The sequence below is a fragment of the Hyaena hyaena genome, unplaced genomic scaffold, assembly GCF_003009895.1.
Source record: "Hyaena hyaena isolate Hyena2069 unplaced genomic scaffold, ASM300989v1 scaffold_78, whole genome shotgun sequence".
Lineage (NCBI taxonomy): Eukaryota > Metazoa > Chordata > Mammalia > Carnivora > Hyaenidae > Hyaena > Hyaena hyaena.
The window spans coordinates 1,481,605-1,497,201 of record NW_024080710.1 but is presented as its reverse complement, the minus strand read 5'-3'; the positions used below and the strand labels follow the sequence as shown (position 1 = coordinate 1,497,201).

Genomic DNA, 15,597 nt, shown 5'->3' with positions numbered 1-15,597 from the left:
GGATGCTGAGCATCGTTTCATGTGTCTGTTGGCCATCTGGATGTCCTCTTTGGAGAAGTGTCTGTTCATGTCTTCTGCCCATTTCTTCACTGGGTTGTTTGTTTTTCGGGCGTGTAGTTTGGTGAGTTCCTTATAGATTCTGGATATTAACCCTTTATCTGATATGTCATTTGCAACTATCTTTTCCCATTCCGTTGGTTGCCTATTAATTTTCTGGGTTGTTTCCTTGGCTGTGCAGAAGCTTTTAATCTTGATGAGGTCCCAACAGTTTATTTTTGCTCTTGATTCCCTTGCTTTTGGGGATGTGTCAAGTAAGAAGTTGCTGCGGTGGAGGTCAAGGAGGTTGTTTCCTGCTTTCTCCTCTAGGGTGTTGATAGTTTCCTGTCTCACGTTCAGGTCCTTTATCCATTTTGAGTTGATTTTTGTGCATGGTGTGAGAAAATGATCTAGTTTCATTCTTCTGCATGTTGCTGTCCAGTTCTCCCAACACCATCTGTTAAAAAGGCTGTCTTTTTTCCATTGGATATTCTTTCCTGCTTTGTCAAAGATCAGTTGGCTGTATACTTTTGGGTCCACTTCTGAGTTCTCAATTCTGTTCCATTGGTCTATGTGTCTGTTTTTGTGCCAATACCATACTGTCTTGATGATGACAGCTTTGTAGTAGAGGCTAAAGTCTGGGATGGTGATACCTCCCATTTTGGTTTTATTTTTCAGTATTACTTTGGCTATTCGGGGTCTTTTGTGGTTCCATACAAATTTTTGGATAGTTTGTTCTAGTTTTGAGAAGTATGCTGGTGCAATTTTGATTGGAATTGCATTGAATGTGTAGAGTGCTTCCAAGACTTTATTCTAAGGGCAAGGACATTTGTGGAGATTTACAGACAGTAATTTTGAACCACTTAACTGTCCAATAACAGTAACTGAAAAAATAAACTGTAGTGCATCCATATCATGGAAAACTATCCTGCCATTAAAATTATGTGATGGAAACATAATTAACAACATGGGAGAATGTGCACACCCCAGTAACATGAGAAAAGCCTGTCAGAAAGGAGTACTTACAGTATGAGTGGAATTCGGTTTTAATTTTTATTTGCGTAAAAATGACTGTAAGGATTTACGCTGAAATGTTAAGTTATGCCTGGGTTCAGATATTATAAGTCATTTTTATCTTCTTTAAACGCTTTCAGTAATTCTTCATGTTCTTCATGTTTAGTAGTTCTCTAATTGAACTATATTATTATTGCAATAGAAAACAACCAACGTGTGGAAATCAGGGTAAAACCCTGTGACGCTTGCTCTGACCAGAAGCCATCCCCTCAATATACAGCATGAATCAACCTCCTTTTGCAACAGTGAGATGAGAAGACACTACGCATCAACTTTTCTTTCTGGGAGTTTACAGTGTAAGACAAGCAATTTTATTCTCACATTAAGAGTTTGCAAGGGGCACTTGGGTGGCTCAGTCCGTTAAGCGTCTGACTTTGGCTCAGGTCATGATATCACAGTCTGTGAGTTTGAGCCCCGCACCGGGCTTTGTGCTGACAGCTCAGAGCCTGAAGCCTGCTTTGGATTCTGTGTCTCCCTCGCTCCCTGCCCCTCCCCCATTCAGGCTCTGTCTCTGTCTCTCTCTCTCTCTCTCAAAAATAAATAAGCATTTTTTAAAAAAGAGTATGCAAGAAGGAGATGCAATAGTCCATGGTCAAGGAAGGGCAGTGGGGAGGGGTAGTGTTGAAAACATTCCCAAGAAAACTTCCCTTCTCCTGGGAATGGCTTGAGAAGCCTATGGGAAGGAGGAAAGCAAAGCGAGTATATTGGAAAAGAAAGGATATGGGGCCCAGTAGAGGAAAGGCACTCACTCCAAAACACTTCTGAGAATTCTTATTCAGTTTTATAACACAAAATATGTGCCCACAGAAATTTTCATTGTGTTTGTTTTGTTCTGGTTTTCCATATAACAATTATTAACATGAGGTGAAGATTTAAGAAAACAAGGCCCCTGGAAATGAGCAATGGAAAGGGCCTGGGGAAAGGCACCCCAGGAGACTGGAGCCACGGGCCCGTCCCCCGCCTTGCCCAGGGAGGACAGAGAGCCAAACTTCCGCACACTCGCCTCCAGCCTGGGGCAGACATGTTCCAACCCAAACAAGCCAGTCTGCTTTCAGGTCATTTATTTGGAGTTACCTTTCCTTAATCCTCCTGATCCCCTTGAAGCCTATGGGGAATATTCTAGAAGGTATGGTCATCACTTCCTAAGGTTTCTAATCTTCCTGTCAGGAAACCACAGCCCTGCTCAGAGACTGAGACAACGTGAGGAGCGGGAGGCTCTGAGGCAGAGCAGACATAGCAAGGGAGGCCCAGCTCTGCTGTGAGATTAAAACCACTTCCAGATGAGCCATCAGAGGGTGTGTGTGGGGTGGGGGGGTGGTGAGCATGAGACAGAGAGACAGTGGAAAGAGAAGGAAGAAAAGAGTAAGGGAAGGGAAGGAGAGGGAAGAGGGGAAGAACAGGAGATGGAAAGGGAAGGAGAGGAAGAAGAGAAAGAAGGTTCTGAGAGAGAGCAGGAAGGGGAGGAAGGGAAGGGAGGGCAGACAGTGGGAGGTGGGGGAGAAGAAGAAGTGGGGAAAGGTTTGTATTTTCAGTGAAACCTTAAGAACTACCTCAGGTTTGGGGAGCAATCACCTACACAAACACTCTAGAAGAAACCCAGCTTCACTCACTGAAAGTAGATTCACATTAAATAATGAACTAGATGATCACACTTGAATACAGGAAATCTTTACATCCATTCTAATTGGCGCAGAGTCGTTACTGCCAAGATATGTAGCGTACAATTCCAGAATATACCGTGACATAAAAATAAAAAGGATGTGTGTGAGACTTCACGTTTCAGAGCCAAGTGGACTCCCTCCTCAGCCTTTGGTTATCTGATATTTTTCTGTTTTCTGTGCCAAAAGATATATTTATGCTAATAGTCATTTGTTTTCTCGAATGAATATGCTTAGGGAGAAAAAAGTGAACATTTCAGATCATACATCATTCTGTGCTTAAGAACATTATAATGAGCAAACTCCAAAGGCAAATAAAGTTGTAGTAAACGCTATCTACATAAATTATCTATTTTAACATGCCCCTTATTCATATAGGATATTAAAAATACTCTTTCTCCTTCCATCAAAAAAAAAAAAAAACCTTTTTACAACTGAGTTGTATCCCTTTATAAAAGCTTATCAAAACAGCATCACTATTGCCTTTAACATTACATTATGTGTATATAATAAAATTAGATTCCTTCTCACACTTGGGACCATCAGCTTTACTTTGTGATCCTCTTTATCATGTACCAGACCAAACTCAAGTTCAAAGCAATCAAAAATGCAATATTCAGCACACAACAGTGAGTCTTATTAAAACTGTGGAACGTTTGTGGTTTGAAAAAATAACCCTCAAATATGGTGCTTGGGAGTCTAGATGTTCCTGGACACAACCCGTGCTTCCTATCTCTCTGCAAGAAGGGAGGGCTACCTTTGGTCCTTTGCCTGCTTTTGGATGGATTTCTCAGTGCGATGTTGCCTGTGGCTTGGATCAGTTCCTCGGGGCAGCAGATCAGAGCCACCAACCTGCCCTGATCTGAGGCCTGGACAGCGACAACAGGACCTCCCAATGCACGCCTCCTCCCACAGATGCCCAGCACCCTCTAACCAAAGCAAGCAAGTCTGCACAGACCTGAGCTAGGGGCGTAGCACACACACAGCCAGTTCAACCTTTCAGCCATGAGGGTTTTGCTCGGGGTTAGGTTGGGCAGCATGAGGCCAGGCCCTTGCTCCCTTCTCTCCTTACTTCCATGTTAGCCACAGTGTCTAAGGAAAGATCTATGCTCATCCCCACAGCCTGGTTCACACGGCCGTGGCCCACAGAGGCCATGAAGGTGTATTAGCCCAACAGAGTCATCTGGTGGCCCCTATCTCGCTGAGTGGTGGGAGGACCCCTGATCTATACCCCTATCTCTCCCCCACAGAGTAGACATGCCCTTACCTCTCATCTCCATCGTTGAGGAGCCATTGGACCAGGCAGTCCACTTATTCCTGTGCTTGCTGATCTCCTGGACTTTGCATACGTAATGCCCTTGATCCGCTGGCCGAAGGGTCAAAACAGAGAGTGTGTAGAGTGCGCCACGTCTCTCCTCGAGGAGGCACAGCCTCTGCCGGAAGGCACTGCGGCTATAATTCCCGTAGTACTGCACCACCCCGAGCTTCGTCATCTTAACCATCAAGGCCTCCTGGGAGTTGGGGCCTGCAAAGAACCAGCGCACGGCCAACAAGCTGTCCTTCCGTCTCTTCTGGGAGACGTGGCAGAGAAGAGTGGCATTTTCCCCCTCCAGGTAGTCAACCACAGGTCCCGGGGATACGGTGACATTGAGGGCCTCACACACCTCTGCAGAGAAGAAAAAAAGAAGAAAATGAACACGGCCCCTGCCTTTTCCCAGAAGGACACACTTTTCTCCGGGAGCCATCTGCATGGCCAGGAAGGCATGCCACCCTGATCCCCGTCATGCTCACTCTGTGCCTTTGTGGTGGATGTGAGGACTTCTTCGGGAGCATGGTGGGGACAGGGGATCTCTGCGGGCTCCAATGTCCTCACCCCTGAGACAATCCCATCCACATGAGGTGCTACTGACCACCTGGCCCAGATACAGTTTAAAAAATATTTTAATTGATTGTTGACATTTAAAATTCAAAAAATTGGGCCACCTGGGTGGCTCAGTGGGCTAAGCATCCAACTTCAGCTCAGATCATGATCTCATGGTTCGTGGGTTTGAGCCCTGCATCGAGGTCCGCATGGACAGTGTGAAACCTGCTTGGGACTCTCTGTCTCCTTCTTTCCCGGCCTCTCCCACATGTTTTCTCTCTTTCCCTCTCTCTAAATAAATTAACTAATTAACTTTTAAAACTTTTTTTAGTTTATTTTTTGAGAGAGAGAGAGCATTAGCAGGGAAGGGGTAGAGAGAGAGGGAGACACAGAATCTGAAGCAGGTTCCAGGCTCTGAGCTGTCAGCACAGAGCCCTACATGGGGCTTGAACTCATGAGCCGTAAGATCATGGCCTGAGCCAAAGTCGGACACTTAACCAACTGAGCCACCCAGGGGCCCCAATTAATTAACTTTCTTAAAAAGTTAAAAAAAAAAAAAAGACTTGGGTTTGGGGAATCTCTTAAAAATGTCCAGCCACATCCCATCAACCAGCCTGCCTCCCAGGGTCCACTTTGATCAGTTTCATCCCCACCTGCCTGACCTGGCAGTGCCAGGGTCCAAGAGCTGCCTTGTCAAGCCCCCTGCCCTGTCTCAGCTATTTCAGCTGTAACCAAGGCAGAGCGTCAGTACTGGTCAGGTGGGCGTTAAACTAGCGCCAAAGGGCTGGAACAACAGAAGTTTCTCAGGTTCTTGTTCTAAGTCTTTTGTGGCCTTAGAATCCACAGCCTCAGAGCTGCAGTGCAGGAATAAAGAACGAACAAACCCAGGAACAGGGAGAGCTGGGAGAATGCCCCTCCCCCCGCAACAACCCAGAAGATGCTCCAAAATTCCAGACCTGGTCTACCACTTCTTGTCCTTTGTTTTCTTAGATCCACCCAAGGGCTGCCCCTCCCTGGCTGCCATTCTACTCCATGTCCACCTTTGAGGGAGCCACCCACCCCCCACCCAGACCAGCACAGCTCAGAGAGGGCTTCCCCCAGGAGACGCACTGAATGGTGACTACGGGGGCCCTGCAGCACAGCCGTCCTGCCCTGGGGCTCACAGATGGAGTCGTCATCTGGCAGGCAGAGCCCAGAAAGGACGTTTCGCACAGGACGCCCAGAGCCTTCTTTCATCCAAGCAAGGCTGTCTTCACACCAAGTCCCCTTGTACTTAGCCTGCCCTTCCAAGGGCCCAACAGCATCAGGCGCCATTCCCTACCCACCCCCTGGCACAAGCAGGTGTCCCTGGGGTCATCTCAAGCCATAGCTTTCAGCCCCAAATGTCACCTCTGGTCATAGGGGCTTGGGCACTGATGTGAGGATCACCAGAAGCTTTGAACCCTGGCCAGTGCTGCAGGTATGCAAGGAGGAAGGATGAAAAAGAGATCAAGAATGACTCGAGCCCCTCCACGGTGAGGAGGCTGTGAGACAGCAAGGTGAGGCCCTGTGTCTGTTGGGGTGGGAAGTTCTCACATAGAAAATACTCGTCACTGAGAAATAGGCAGAAGACATGAACAGACACTTCTCCAAAGAGGACATCCAGATGGCCAACAGATGCATGAAACGATGCTCAGCATCCCTCCTCATCAGGGAAATACAAATCAAAACCACACTGAGATACCACCTCACGCCAGTCAGAGTGGCTAAAATGAGCAAATCAGAGGATTCTAGATGCTGGCAAGGATGTGGAGAAATGGGCACCCTCCTACACTGTTGGTGGGGATGTTAACAGGTATGGCTCCTCTGGAAAACAGTGTGGAGGTTCCTCAAAAAATTAACAATAGAACTCCCCTATGACCCAGCAATAGCACTGCTAGGAATTTACCCAAGGGATACAGGAATGCTGATGCATAGGAGCACATGTACCCCAATGTTCATAGCAGCACTCTCCACAATAGCCAAAACATGGAAAGAGCCTAAGTGTCCATCAACCGAAGAATGGATCAAGAAGATGTGGTTTATCTGTACGATGGAATACTACATGGCAATGAGAAAGAATGAAATCTGGCCGTGTGTAGCAACATGGATGGACCCTGAGGGTGTTATGCTGAGCGAAATAAGTCAGGCAGAGAAGGACAGATACCATATGTTTGCACGTATAGGAGGATTAGGAGGAACTTAACGGAGGACCATGGGGGAGAAGAGGGGAAAAATAGTGGGGGAGAGGGAGGGAGGCAAGCCACAAGAGACTCTTGAATGCCAAGAACAAACCGAGGGCTGATGGGGGTGGGAGGAGAGGGGAAGGAGGGTGATGGGCATGGAGGAGGGCACATGTGGGGATGAGCACTGGGTGTTATATGGAAACCAACTTGACAATAAACTATTTTTAAAAAAAGAAAGAAAGAAAATACTCTTCACTGTAGAACTCCAGACAATAAGCTAATCCTCCCATGTGGCTTCTGCTATCAAGTTCATAAACTGAATACCTTCCAAGATAGGACTGGAGGGTCAATTTTCTTTCATTTTCTGTCTCATCTCTTAGATGCCAACGCCCACCAGGACAGTCCAGGATCCCCAACTTAATCACATCCACATAGTACCTTTCGTCACATAAGGTAACATTCGTGGGTTCCAGGAATTAAGACATAGACACATCTGGGGGCCATCGTCTGGTTTTAACCACATCGTGACCACCTTTCGCTCCCTTAAGAAACAGGTGGACATAAATTCCCAAGGAAAAGGTTGGTGCCAGGTTGGACTCTCCTTGTGGAAAAGAATGAGGACTTCTACATCTACGGCAGCAAAGGACAAAGCCAGCCCAGGGAGACACTTTGGGAATGAAGAGGATCAGCAGCCGAGGCAGGTACACTTTCTTTAGTCACAGTCTCACCGTGACAGAAATCACTCGTGGAAGACAAAAAAGGAGGATCTGCCCCCCCACCGCCGTCTCCCCTGCACCTTGCCCGTGCACCATATTAAATTAGCCCAAATCCCTCCTGACTGCTAAGGCTCTGTCTTGAGTCCCCATGAAGCCCCATGGCAAGGGCTCCCCAGTAAGCAGCCACCCAGCCAGGACTCCAGGCTGACCCACTCCAACCTCTGCCCCGGGATTCGCCACAGGCAGAGAGCGGTGGAGAGGCAGCAGCTGGCTTCCAGAATTGAAGCCCAGCTCTACCCGTCCCCAAAGGCCCCCCACTGGAGTCAAGAAGAGCTGGGGAAGGCAGGAAATTGAAACAATATGGGTGGATGAGAGAGCCCAGACCCCACACCCCAGTCTCCTCCTATTAACGCCGTGTGAAGGAGGGATTATTTATAGTGACTGAAACCAGGAGAACGTGCCAAGTGTTCAGTCCCATGGGAGGCCAGCTTCCATCCTGGAGCAAACGAGTAACCCTTCCACTCATGTGGCTCTGGCTGGGAGTCCGCAGCTCCCATCAAAGCCGATGGACTCAACCATCTGCCTAAATCGGCCCCTGCTTTCTCTTTACCAGTGAGCCTCTCCCTATATTCTCTTACAAATGGTCCAAGCACGTTTCTCCCACCAAACTGCAGAGACTCTCGTGAGCTGAACGGTCCCCCTGAATTCGTAACGTTAAAGCCTGAATCCTCTCTCCTCAGGACTTGACTGTATGTGGAGATAGGGCCTGTAAAGAGGTGATTAAGTTAAATGAGCTATTAGGGAGGACTTTAATCCAACACACGCCGTGTCCTTTTAGAAGATGAACTTTGGGCACTGATATGTGCATGCACAGAAGGCAGACCGCGTGAGGATGCAGGGAGAAGACGGCCATCTACAAGCCAAACAGGGAGCCTCAGAAGAAACCAAACGTGTGACACCCTGATCTCAGACTTCGGGCCTCCAGGACCGTGAGAAATAAATGTTTGTGGTTGAAGCCCCCACCCCCACCCCCGCCCCAGTCTGTGGCACTTGTTTAACGGCCCTAGCAAACCAATATAACCTCATTTACAGGAAGGCTCATTTTGGCCCTACGTGTGCCACCAACCCAGATATTTACACCCACATTCAACTCAAGGGTATGGTTGGTAGGTGACTGAAACTCGGGCCCAAGGGCTCCTCAGGGTCTTAAAGCTTTGCTAGAGGACGTGGGCTCTCAGAGGTTTCCCGGCCTGTGATAAGCCTTCTCTGAAAGCCAGGTGTCCGCAGCAACGCCCTCTCCTTGGCACTGGAAATGGCTGGGTTAGACCCAGCGAACACAGCTCACGATCAGGCATGGGGAGGGATGGGCAAAATGCAGGTAGAGGCCCCAGTGCCCAACAGACGTCAGCTGCGTTGGATATTTAGTTGCTAATAGTGGGACAGAAAGCATCACACAACATCCACTCACCACAGTGGTCAGGCCCCCTCTGGCTCAGCGGAGAGAACAGCAATGGGGGTCAGGACAGTGGGAATCGAGGGCAACACCCACGCATGGAGTCAGGCTGACCAGAAGGCAGTGCCCAGGAGAGTCCAGGCTTTCCCCTCTGGGCCTCGGTCTGGATGGCAGGGGGTACTCTCCCCGCAGGGCAGACGGGCGAGCCAAGTAAACAGAGGCCAAGCCAGCTACCAGACAGGGGAGGGTGCATATCACCCTCTTACCCCAGTAATGCAAGGGAGCAGCCCCGGGCAGGGCAGAGACTCTCCTCTCCTGGCCTAGGAGGGAGAATTGTCAAAAAGTCATTCTAGCCCGGAGAAGAGCTGAGCTTCTTTTTTTTTAACTTTTATTTTAATTAATCAATTTTTATTTAAATCCAAGTTAGTTCACATATAGTTTAATAATGACTTCAGGAGTAGAATTTAGTGACTCATCACTTGTATTCAACACCCAGTGCTCATCCCAGCAAATGCCCTCCTGAATCACCCATTTAGCCCACCTACCCCCCACCCAACACCCCGTCAGCAACCTTCAGCTTATTCTCTGTATTTAAGAGTCGAGAAGAGTGGAATGTCTTGCTTTGTGACCCTACATTGCAGGGAATTGAGATGGGAGGTGGGCTGCTCAACCCTCTGCCCAGGGCACCTCTACACTTTCTCCAGCTTATGTCCCAGCCTGTGCTTTGTTCATTTAATCGCTCAACTAATACTTGCTGACCAACAGCCGCATCCCAGGCTCTGCACAAAGAACACAGCCTTCCTAACCTCATGGAGCTGAGAGTCCAGTGGGCAAGGTAGCCAGTCATCGAGGGGAGAAGACACAGGGGTATTTACCTGCAAATAGTGTCACATGCTACAGAGAAAAGGTGCAAAGCTTTAGAAAAATCAGGGCAAGATCCTGATCTCATCTACGGGGTCAGGGAAGAAGGAGACTCTGGGGAGGTGACCGCGAGCTAAAGGTTGAGTTGGAGTGAATGACATAAAATTCAGGAGACCAGCAAAGAGTGATCTCCCTGGAAGAGAGAGGGTTCCACCTGTCCAAAGACCCTGAGGCAGGAGGAACCTGGTGCAGGCTAGAAATAGAAAGAACAGTGTTCACCTGTGCCTGCTGGTAGACCTCAGGAGGGTACTTTCCACCCCAATAAGCGTCCCCCAAAGCCAGTTCTTAAAGGAGGAACATGACAACCTAGGCAGGGAAGAAACTGATTCTGGCCACAGGGATCCCTATTCTTTCCACTAGCACATGCCTCCCTACTTGGGATCCCTGGTGCCCCACGTGGGCTGGGCACGGGGAGGCTCATGGCCCGGACCTTCCCAGTGACTTGGCAGGGCTGGGCAGAGAGCCTGGGGCTGGCCCTGAACACAGCCAGGCTAGAAACCTGGTGCTATTGGGTGTGAGACCCTCAGAGCCTCCGTTTCCTCATCTGAAAAAGTGAAAGATGATACCTCACGAGGGAAGTGTGGGCTCCAATGAGAAAACACCTTTAAAATACCAGTATCAGTTAGTATGCTCTGAGAGCTGGGCAGGTGAGGGCTGCAGAAAGTCCATACATGCCGATCTGCGAGCAGGGTGGGCTTCTTGAGTATATGATCCGCATCATACAGGGCCCTATATTTGAAGGGATGCCCCACTTGGCTGAATCTCTACTGCCACTCTCTTGAGATTTTTGAATAAGGGACCCCACAGTTTCATTTTGCACTTCATCCTGCAAATTATGTGGCTGATTCTGATTATAAGCGAACGTTAAATTCCTGTGACTAGGATTTACGGGGTCTAACCCTCTCGTTTCCCTTTGCATAATGTCATGAGAAGGACTAACACAGCTCTAAAAGTAGCTTAAAAGGACATCTTTTTTTTTTTTTAATTTTTTTTTTAATGTTTTATTTATTTCTAGGAGAGAGAGAGAGAGACAGCGTGAGCAGGGGAGGGTCAGAGAGAGAGGGAGTCACAGACTGAAACAGGCTCCAGGCTCCGAGCTGGCAGTCAGCACAGAGCCCGACGCGGGGCTCGAACCCACAAACCACGGGATCATGACCTAAGCAAAAGTCGGACGCTTAACCGACTAAGCCACCCAGGCGCCCCTAAAAGGACATCTTTGTACCAAACGGTATACAACGTATTCATCTAGGAGAGAGCCCCTGCCCCTCCCTCCAGCACTCATCATGAGGGGGAGGAGGGCAACTTCCAGCTGCAAGGGATTGTAGGTAGGACTTCCAACAGAAGCAAAGCACCCACCTTGCTTGGGACACGGAGGTGGCCATGGCCACTGGGGATGTGCTAGCGTGGCTCTGTGCCCCATGCTCCCTCTCTGTCCCGAAGAAACTGCTCCCACCCACTCAGAGAATTCCTCGCTGCTGCCCTGAACTTTATTAACTCCAACTCAGCCTTCAGCTCATCGTCACCTCCCCAGGGTCTCTTTCTTCCCCGACCCCACTCAGCCAAAAGTTTCTATGTCTATAAAGAATGCAAATCATGGGTACCAATCAGCAGCAAAAATCTCATTTTTATCAAAAAGATCATCTGAATTTCAAATAAATCTCTGAAAGAAATACAATTGTATTCCTTAAAAACTCATGGCACTAGGAACCTGTGTTTATCAAGCACTGATCACAGATGCCGCCAGACCTAGCAGCCTGTGGGGTGCTACATTCACATGAAGCCATCACCTGAAAATAGCTCTCATCCAGGACAAAAACGTGACATTGACCAATGACGGAGGCTAACAATGGCTGGCCGTGAACTCTATACCAAGTACTATTCTAAGCCCGTTAGATGTATTTAGTCAATTGGGTTTTTTTAATGTTTATTTATTTTTGAGAGAGAGAGTAAGAGTGAGAGAGACAGAGAGGCTGTGTGCATGCGAGCAGGGAAGAGGCGGAGAGAGTGGGAGACAGAGGATCCGAAGCAGGCTCCGTGCTTAACAGCACAGAGCCTGATGCAGAGCTCAGACTCACCAACCGTGAGATCATGACCTGAGCCAAAGTCAGACGCTTAACCCCCTGAGCCACCCAGGCACCCATCCTGGAACTGTTTATCCTCAGTTTACTGAGAAGAGGGCTGATGCACAGAGACGTTAAGCCCGTAGCTTAAGCTCACACAGAATGTGGCAGAGCTGGAATTTGAGCACAAGCCATCTGGCTTCAAAAGCAGCTCTCAACCACCACTCTGGACCACAGTTCGGCTTTTAGTAAATATTTTACCCTTTGATTTCCTTTCCTATAAAATGAGGGGTGGAACCAGGTAACCGCTAAGGTCCCACACTGCCCCTGAAACAAGAGGCAGAAAAATGCAGTGGTTAAGAGTCTAGACCTATGTATAAAGTGGCTCTGCCAGGCCCTCCCGGTGGGGGCGGGGGGGGGGGAGAACCGTGGCGTGGCGAGGAGTCATGGGTGAAACACTCAGCAGAGTGAGTGGCACTCGGTGAGTGCTGCCCTGAAGCAGGGCCGTCTGATTATCTCTGGCATGGCCTTGGGCACAGCCAGGGCAGACTCTAAAGGATCCTGAATTGCAGCTCTCAGTCTCCTGAAAGCACGAGAATGTCCTTGACCCCCCAAAAGTTGCTCTCTGAGGGCGCCCTCCTTGATAGCATCTGTGACTAGGAAGTTGGTCAGGGAGCCTGGGGCGATGAGGACCCCTGTGGCCCCTTGCATCCCGTTGGCTGCTGGCTACTCCACGCAGGCCACCAGAACCTGCTTGGCCCAAACACCCCAGTCAAACCTCCAGTCACCATCAGCCAAGGTGGTGACAAGTATCACAAGAGCATTTCCACTGCACCGATTTCAGATTCAACAGAAACCCGGCTGCACTAGTAGCCAGGGAACAAGGGGTGAATTTCTTCCCACGGGAATCCAAGTCTCTTCTTTTCAGCCTCTGATCTACACTGGCTCAAATGCCAGCTCAGCCACTTGGTAGCTGGGTCACCTTTGGAAAATCACTTAACTCGGAGCGTCAGCTTCCTTATTTACAAAACACAGCTTCAATGGTATGGGCACAGTCTAGAGTCAGGCTCCCTGGGTTCAAATCCCTGCTCCACAACTTACAAGCCTTAGGAACATAAGGCAAGTCGATTGGTGGGCCTGTGCCTCAGTTTTCTCATCTATAAAATGGGGACAATAACGGCACTTCCCCCAGAGGTTACAAACAGAGTTAATGTTTGCAAAGCACCTGGATATATAACTTTTGCTCTTGTCGTAATTACTTTGAAGTGCTGCTGTGATTACATGAGCTAATGTGTAGCACTACACCTGGCACCCAATAGCACCCAGGAAATGTAAGAGCCATTATTAACTATTATTCTAGCCACACAGCATTTGCAGCTCTGAGGCAGGGCTGCAGGGCTCGGAGAATAAAGAGAGAAGCTTTTTCAGCAACTCAGAAGTGAGGACAGCAATCCCAAGGGAAAGCCAGCAGGCAGAGTCCGCGCTAAAGCAGGGCGCCCTGGGAGGGGGTCCCGCTTCTTCCAGGCGCGGGCACCCCGTCTCAGCAGGCCTGGTCTCGAGAACCGCCCACGGACCAGTCCCGGGTTGCCAGGGCACATCCAGCCCCTCGCGCGGGGTCTCAGCAACTCTCCGCGCAGCAGAGGGAACTTGCTGCCAGACTAACGTGCCAACAGTTGTTGGTCCTGACTCGTGGAGAAAGAAAGAAAGGAAACAGCAACAGCTACTAGGGCCGGCGCGTCCCTGCTCTGATCTTGCCCTCTAAGGCCTGGCCCCGCTCGGGCGCAGGGGCTGTTCCGAGTGTCCGCGGAGCCCCGGCCCCGGCGGACGCGGGAAGGGGGCCCGGCACCGCGGCCGCGGGGGCCCGGCGAGGCGGCCCTGCGCTCCGCCAAACTGGCGCGGCCACGGGGACCCGCGGAGCCCCGGCCCGCGGGCGCGGACGGGGAGGGGGCGGCCCGGAGGCGGCAGGGCCTCCCCGCCCGGCCGGGCCCCGAGCCCCGGGCTCCCCCGCGCGGGCTGCCCTCGCCCCACCGGCGCGCGCCCGCCCCCACCGCGCTTACCCGGGGCCGGAGCCCGCGCCAGCAACACGGCCGCGGCCAGCGCCAGGAGCCGCATCTCCCCGCCGCCGCCCGGCGCTGTGACGCCCGAGCAGCGCCGCCGCCCGCCCGGCCCCGCCGCCAGCCCGCCCCGTGCCGCGCCCGCCCTCCGGCCCCGGCCCCGGCCCCGGCCTGGCCCGCCCCTCCCGTGGCCCGCCCGCGCCGGCCCCGGGGCTGCTGGGTGCCGCGTGCCGCGCAGGGCAAGGTGGGGGGGGCACCCCGCAATCGGTTCGCCTAGCGACCTGTGGGCGGCTAACAGTCGCCACCCCCATTTCACAGATGGGAAAACTGAGGTTCTGAGAGGGGATCGCTGATACCGAGAAAGCACGGCCGTAGTGGGATTCACGATGTCTTTGCATCACAGATGGTCATTGCGAGGGGGAAGGCTGTTTGGATTTGGGGGCTGTTTGGGTGAGGGGGGAAACAAAAAGTGCAGTGGGACCTGCTGACCAGCGGACCCCTACCGTCTCTCCACAGGAAACTTTGTGAGCCCAAGGAGCAGCTGAGGGAGAAAAAGCCCTCTCGTTCTGAGCTGAACTGGGTATGAGGGATGTCAGGAATGAGCTGGAAAATCTTGGAAAACTCAAGAGGGTCCACACAGACAAGTTCAGTGTGTGTGGACTCTGTTAAAACCAAGGACCACTCAGGGTGTCCTCAGCCACAGCCTAGGCTAGGTACTTTGCACCACGTTCCTGAATCGTGGCACTGTAAGGACCCTGGGACAGCACCTTCATCCCCATGTGCCTCAGTTTCCTCCATCTATACAATGGGAAAATAGCCACATCCGTCATGGGGTGTTTAAGATTGAAGCAGTTCCAGTTAATGCATGACCCCTGGCCCCTGGCCCTGTGAATGTCAGCTATCACTGCTATTATATTATAAATAAGGAAGTAGAAGCAGGGAAGTGAAGGGGCTGACTCAGTCATACAGTGAGAGGGTGGTGCCAGGGCCACTCAGCCCAGGTCGCTTTGAGCCAATACCGCCCCTTCGCCAGGTTTCTAAACTTGGAGCTCAACTGATGTGTTAGTCCATGAGCTCTAGAGCAAGAACAGTATACGTTAGCTGTGTTCTTTGTGTCTCGGTCCAGGAGAGGGACAAAGGTCTTTGGGGGGGAAAGATGGGTCCTGCTTGGGAGTGGGTCCCTGCAAAAGGAGAAGAGCAGGGTCCCCATCTCTTTCCCACTAAGGGCAGAGGAGGAGTGGGGAAGGCATGGAGAGAGAGATGGTGGTGCCCCCTGGTGCTGAGCCATGGGGCCTCTCCCAGAGGGACCATCCGCCCCTGCAGCCTAGACCAGTGGATGCAAGCCTTTGTGGTCTCTCCAGATCCCAGGCGTTTCCCAGGGTCCCCGGTCCCCATAGGGCATTTCTGAATGGGAGACCCTCCAATAGAGCAGGTCCCTGCAGTTGGGCTGACCATCAAGGCAGCCAGACTGGAGGGAGCAGCCTCACGCCGCAGCCAGGCTGCTGGAAGGACCCAGGGAGCCAGTGGTGAGCGGGCTTCTGGTGAGCTGGTAAGCCTCAT

General features: G+C 51.0%; 1 protein-coding gene across 1 annotated transcript in view; it reads right to left on the bottom strand.

Annotated features, from left to right (window-relative positions):
* Positions 1 to 14,095, bottom strand: part of VSTM4 (V-set and transmembrane domain containing 4) — a 108,393-nt gene extending 94,298 nt beyond the window's left edge. Inside the window, exons 1-2 of the mRNA XM_039233654.1 lie at positions 14,041 to 14,095; positions 4,036 to 4,434 (exon numbers count right to left, since the gene is read on the bottom strand). Of these exons, the coding sequence (XP_039089585.1) occupies positions 4,036 to 4,434; positions 14,041 to 14,095 (454 nt within the window). The remainder of the gene's footprint in view (positions 1 to 4,035; positions 4,435 to 14,040) is intronic.
* Between the last annotated feature and the right edge of the window lie 1,502 nt (positions 14,096 to 15,597).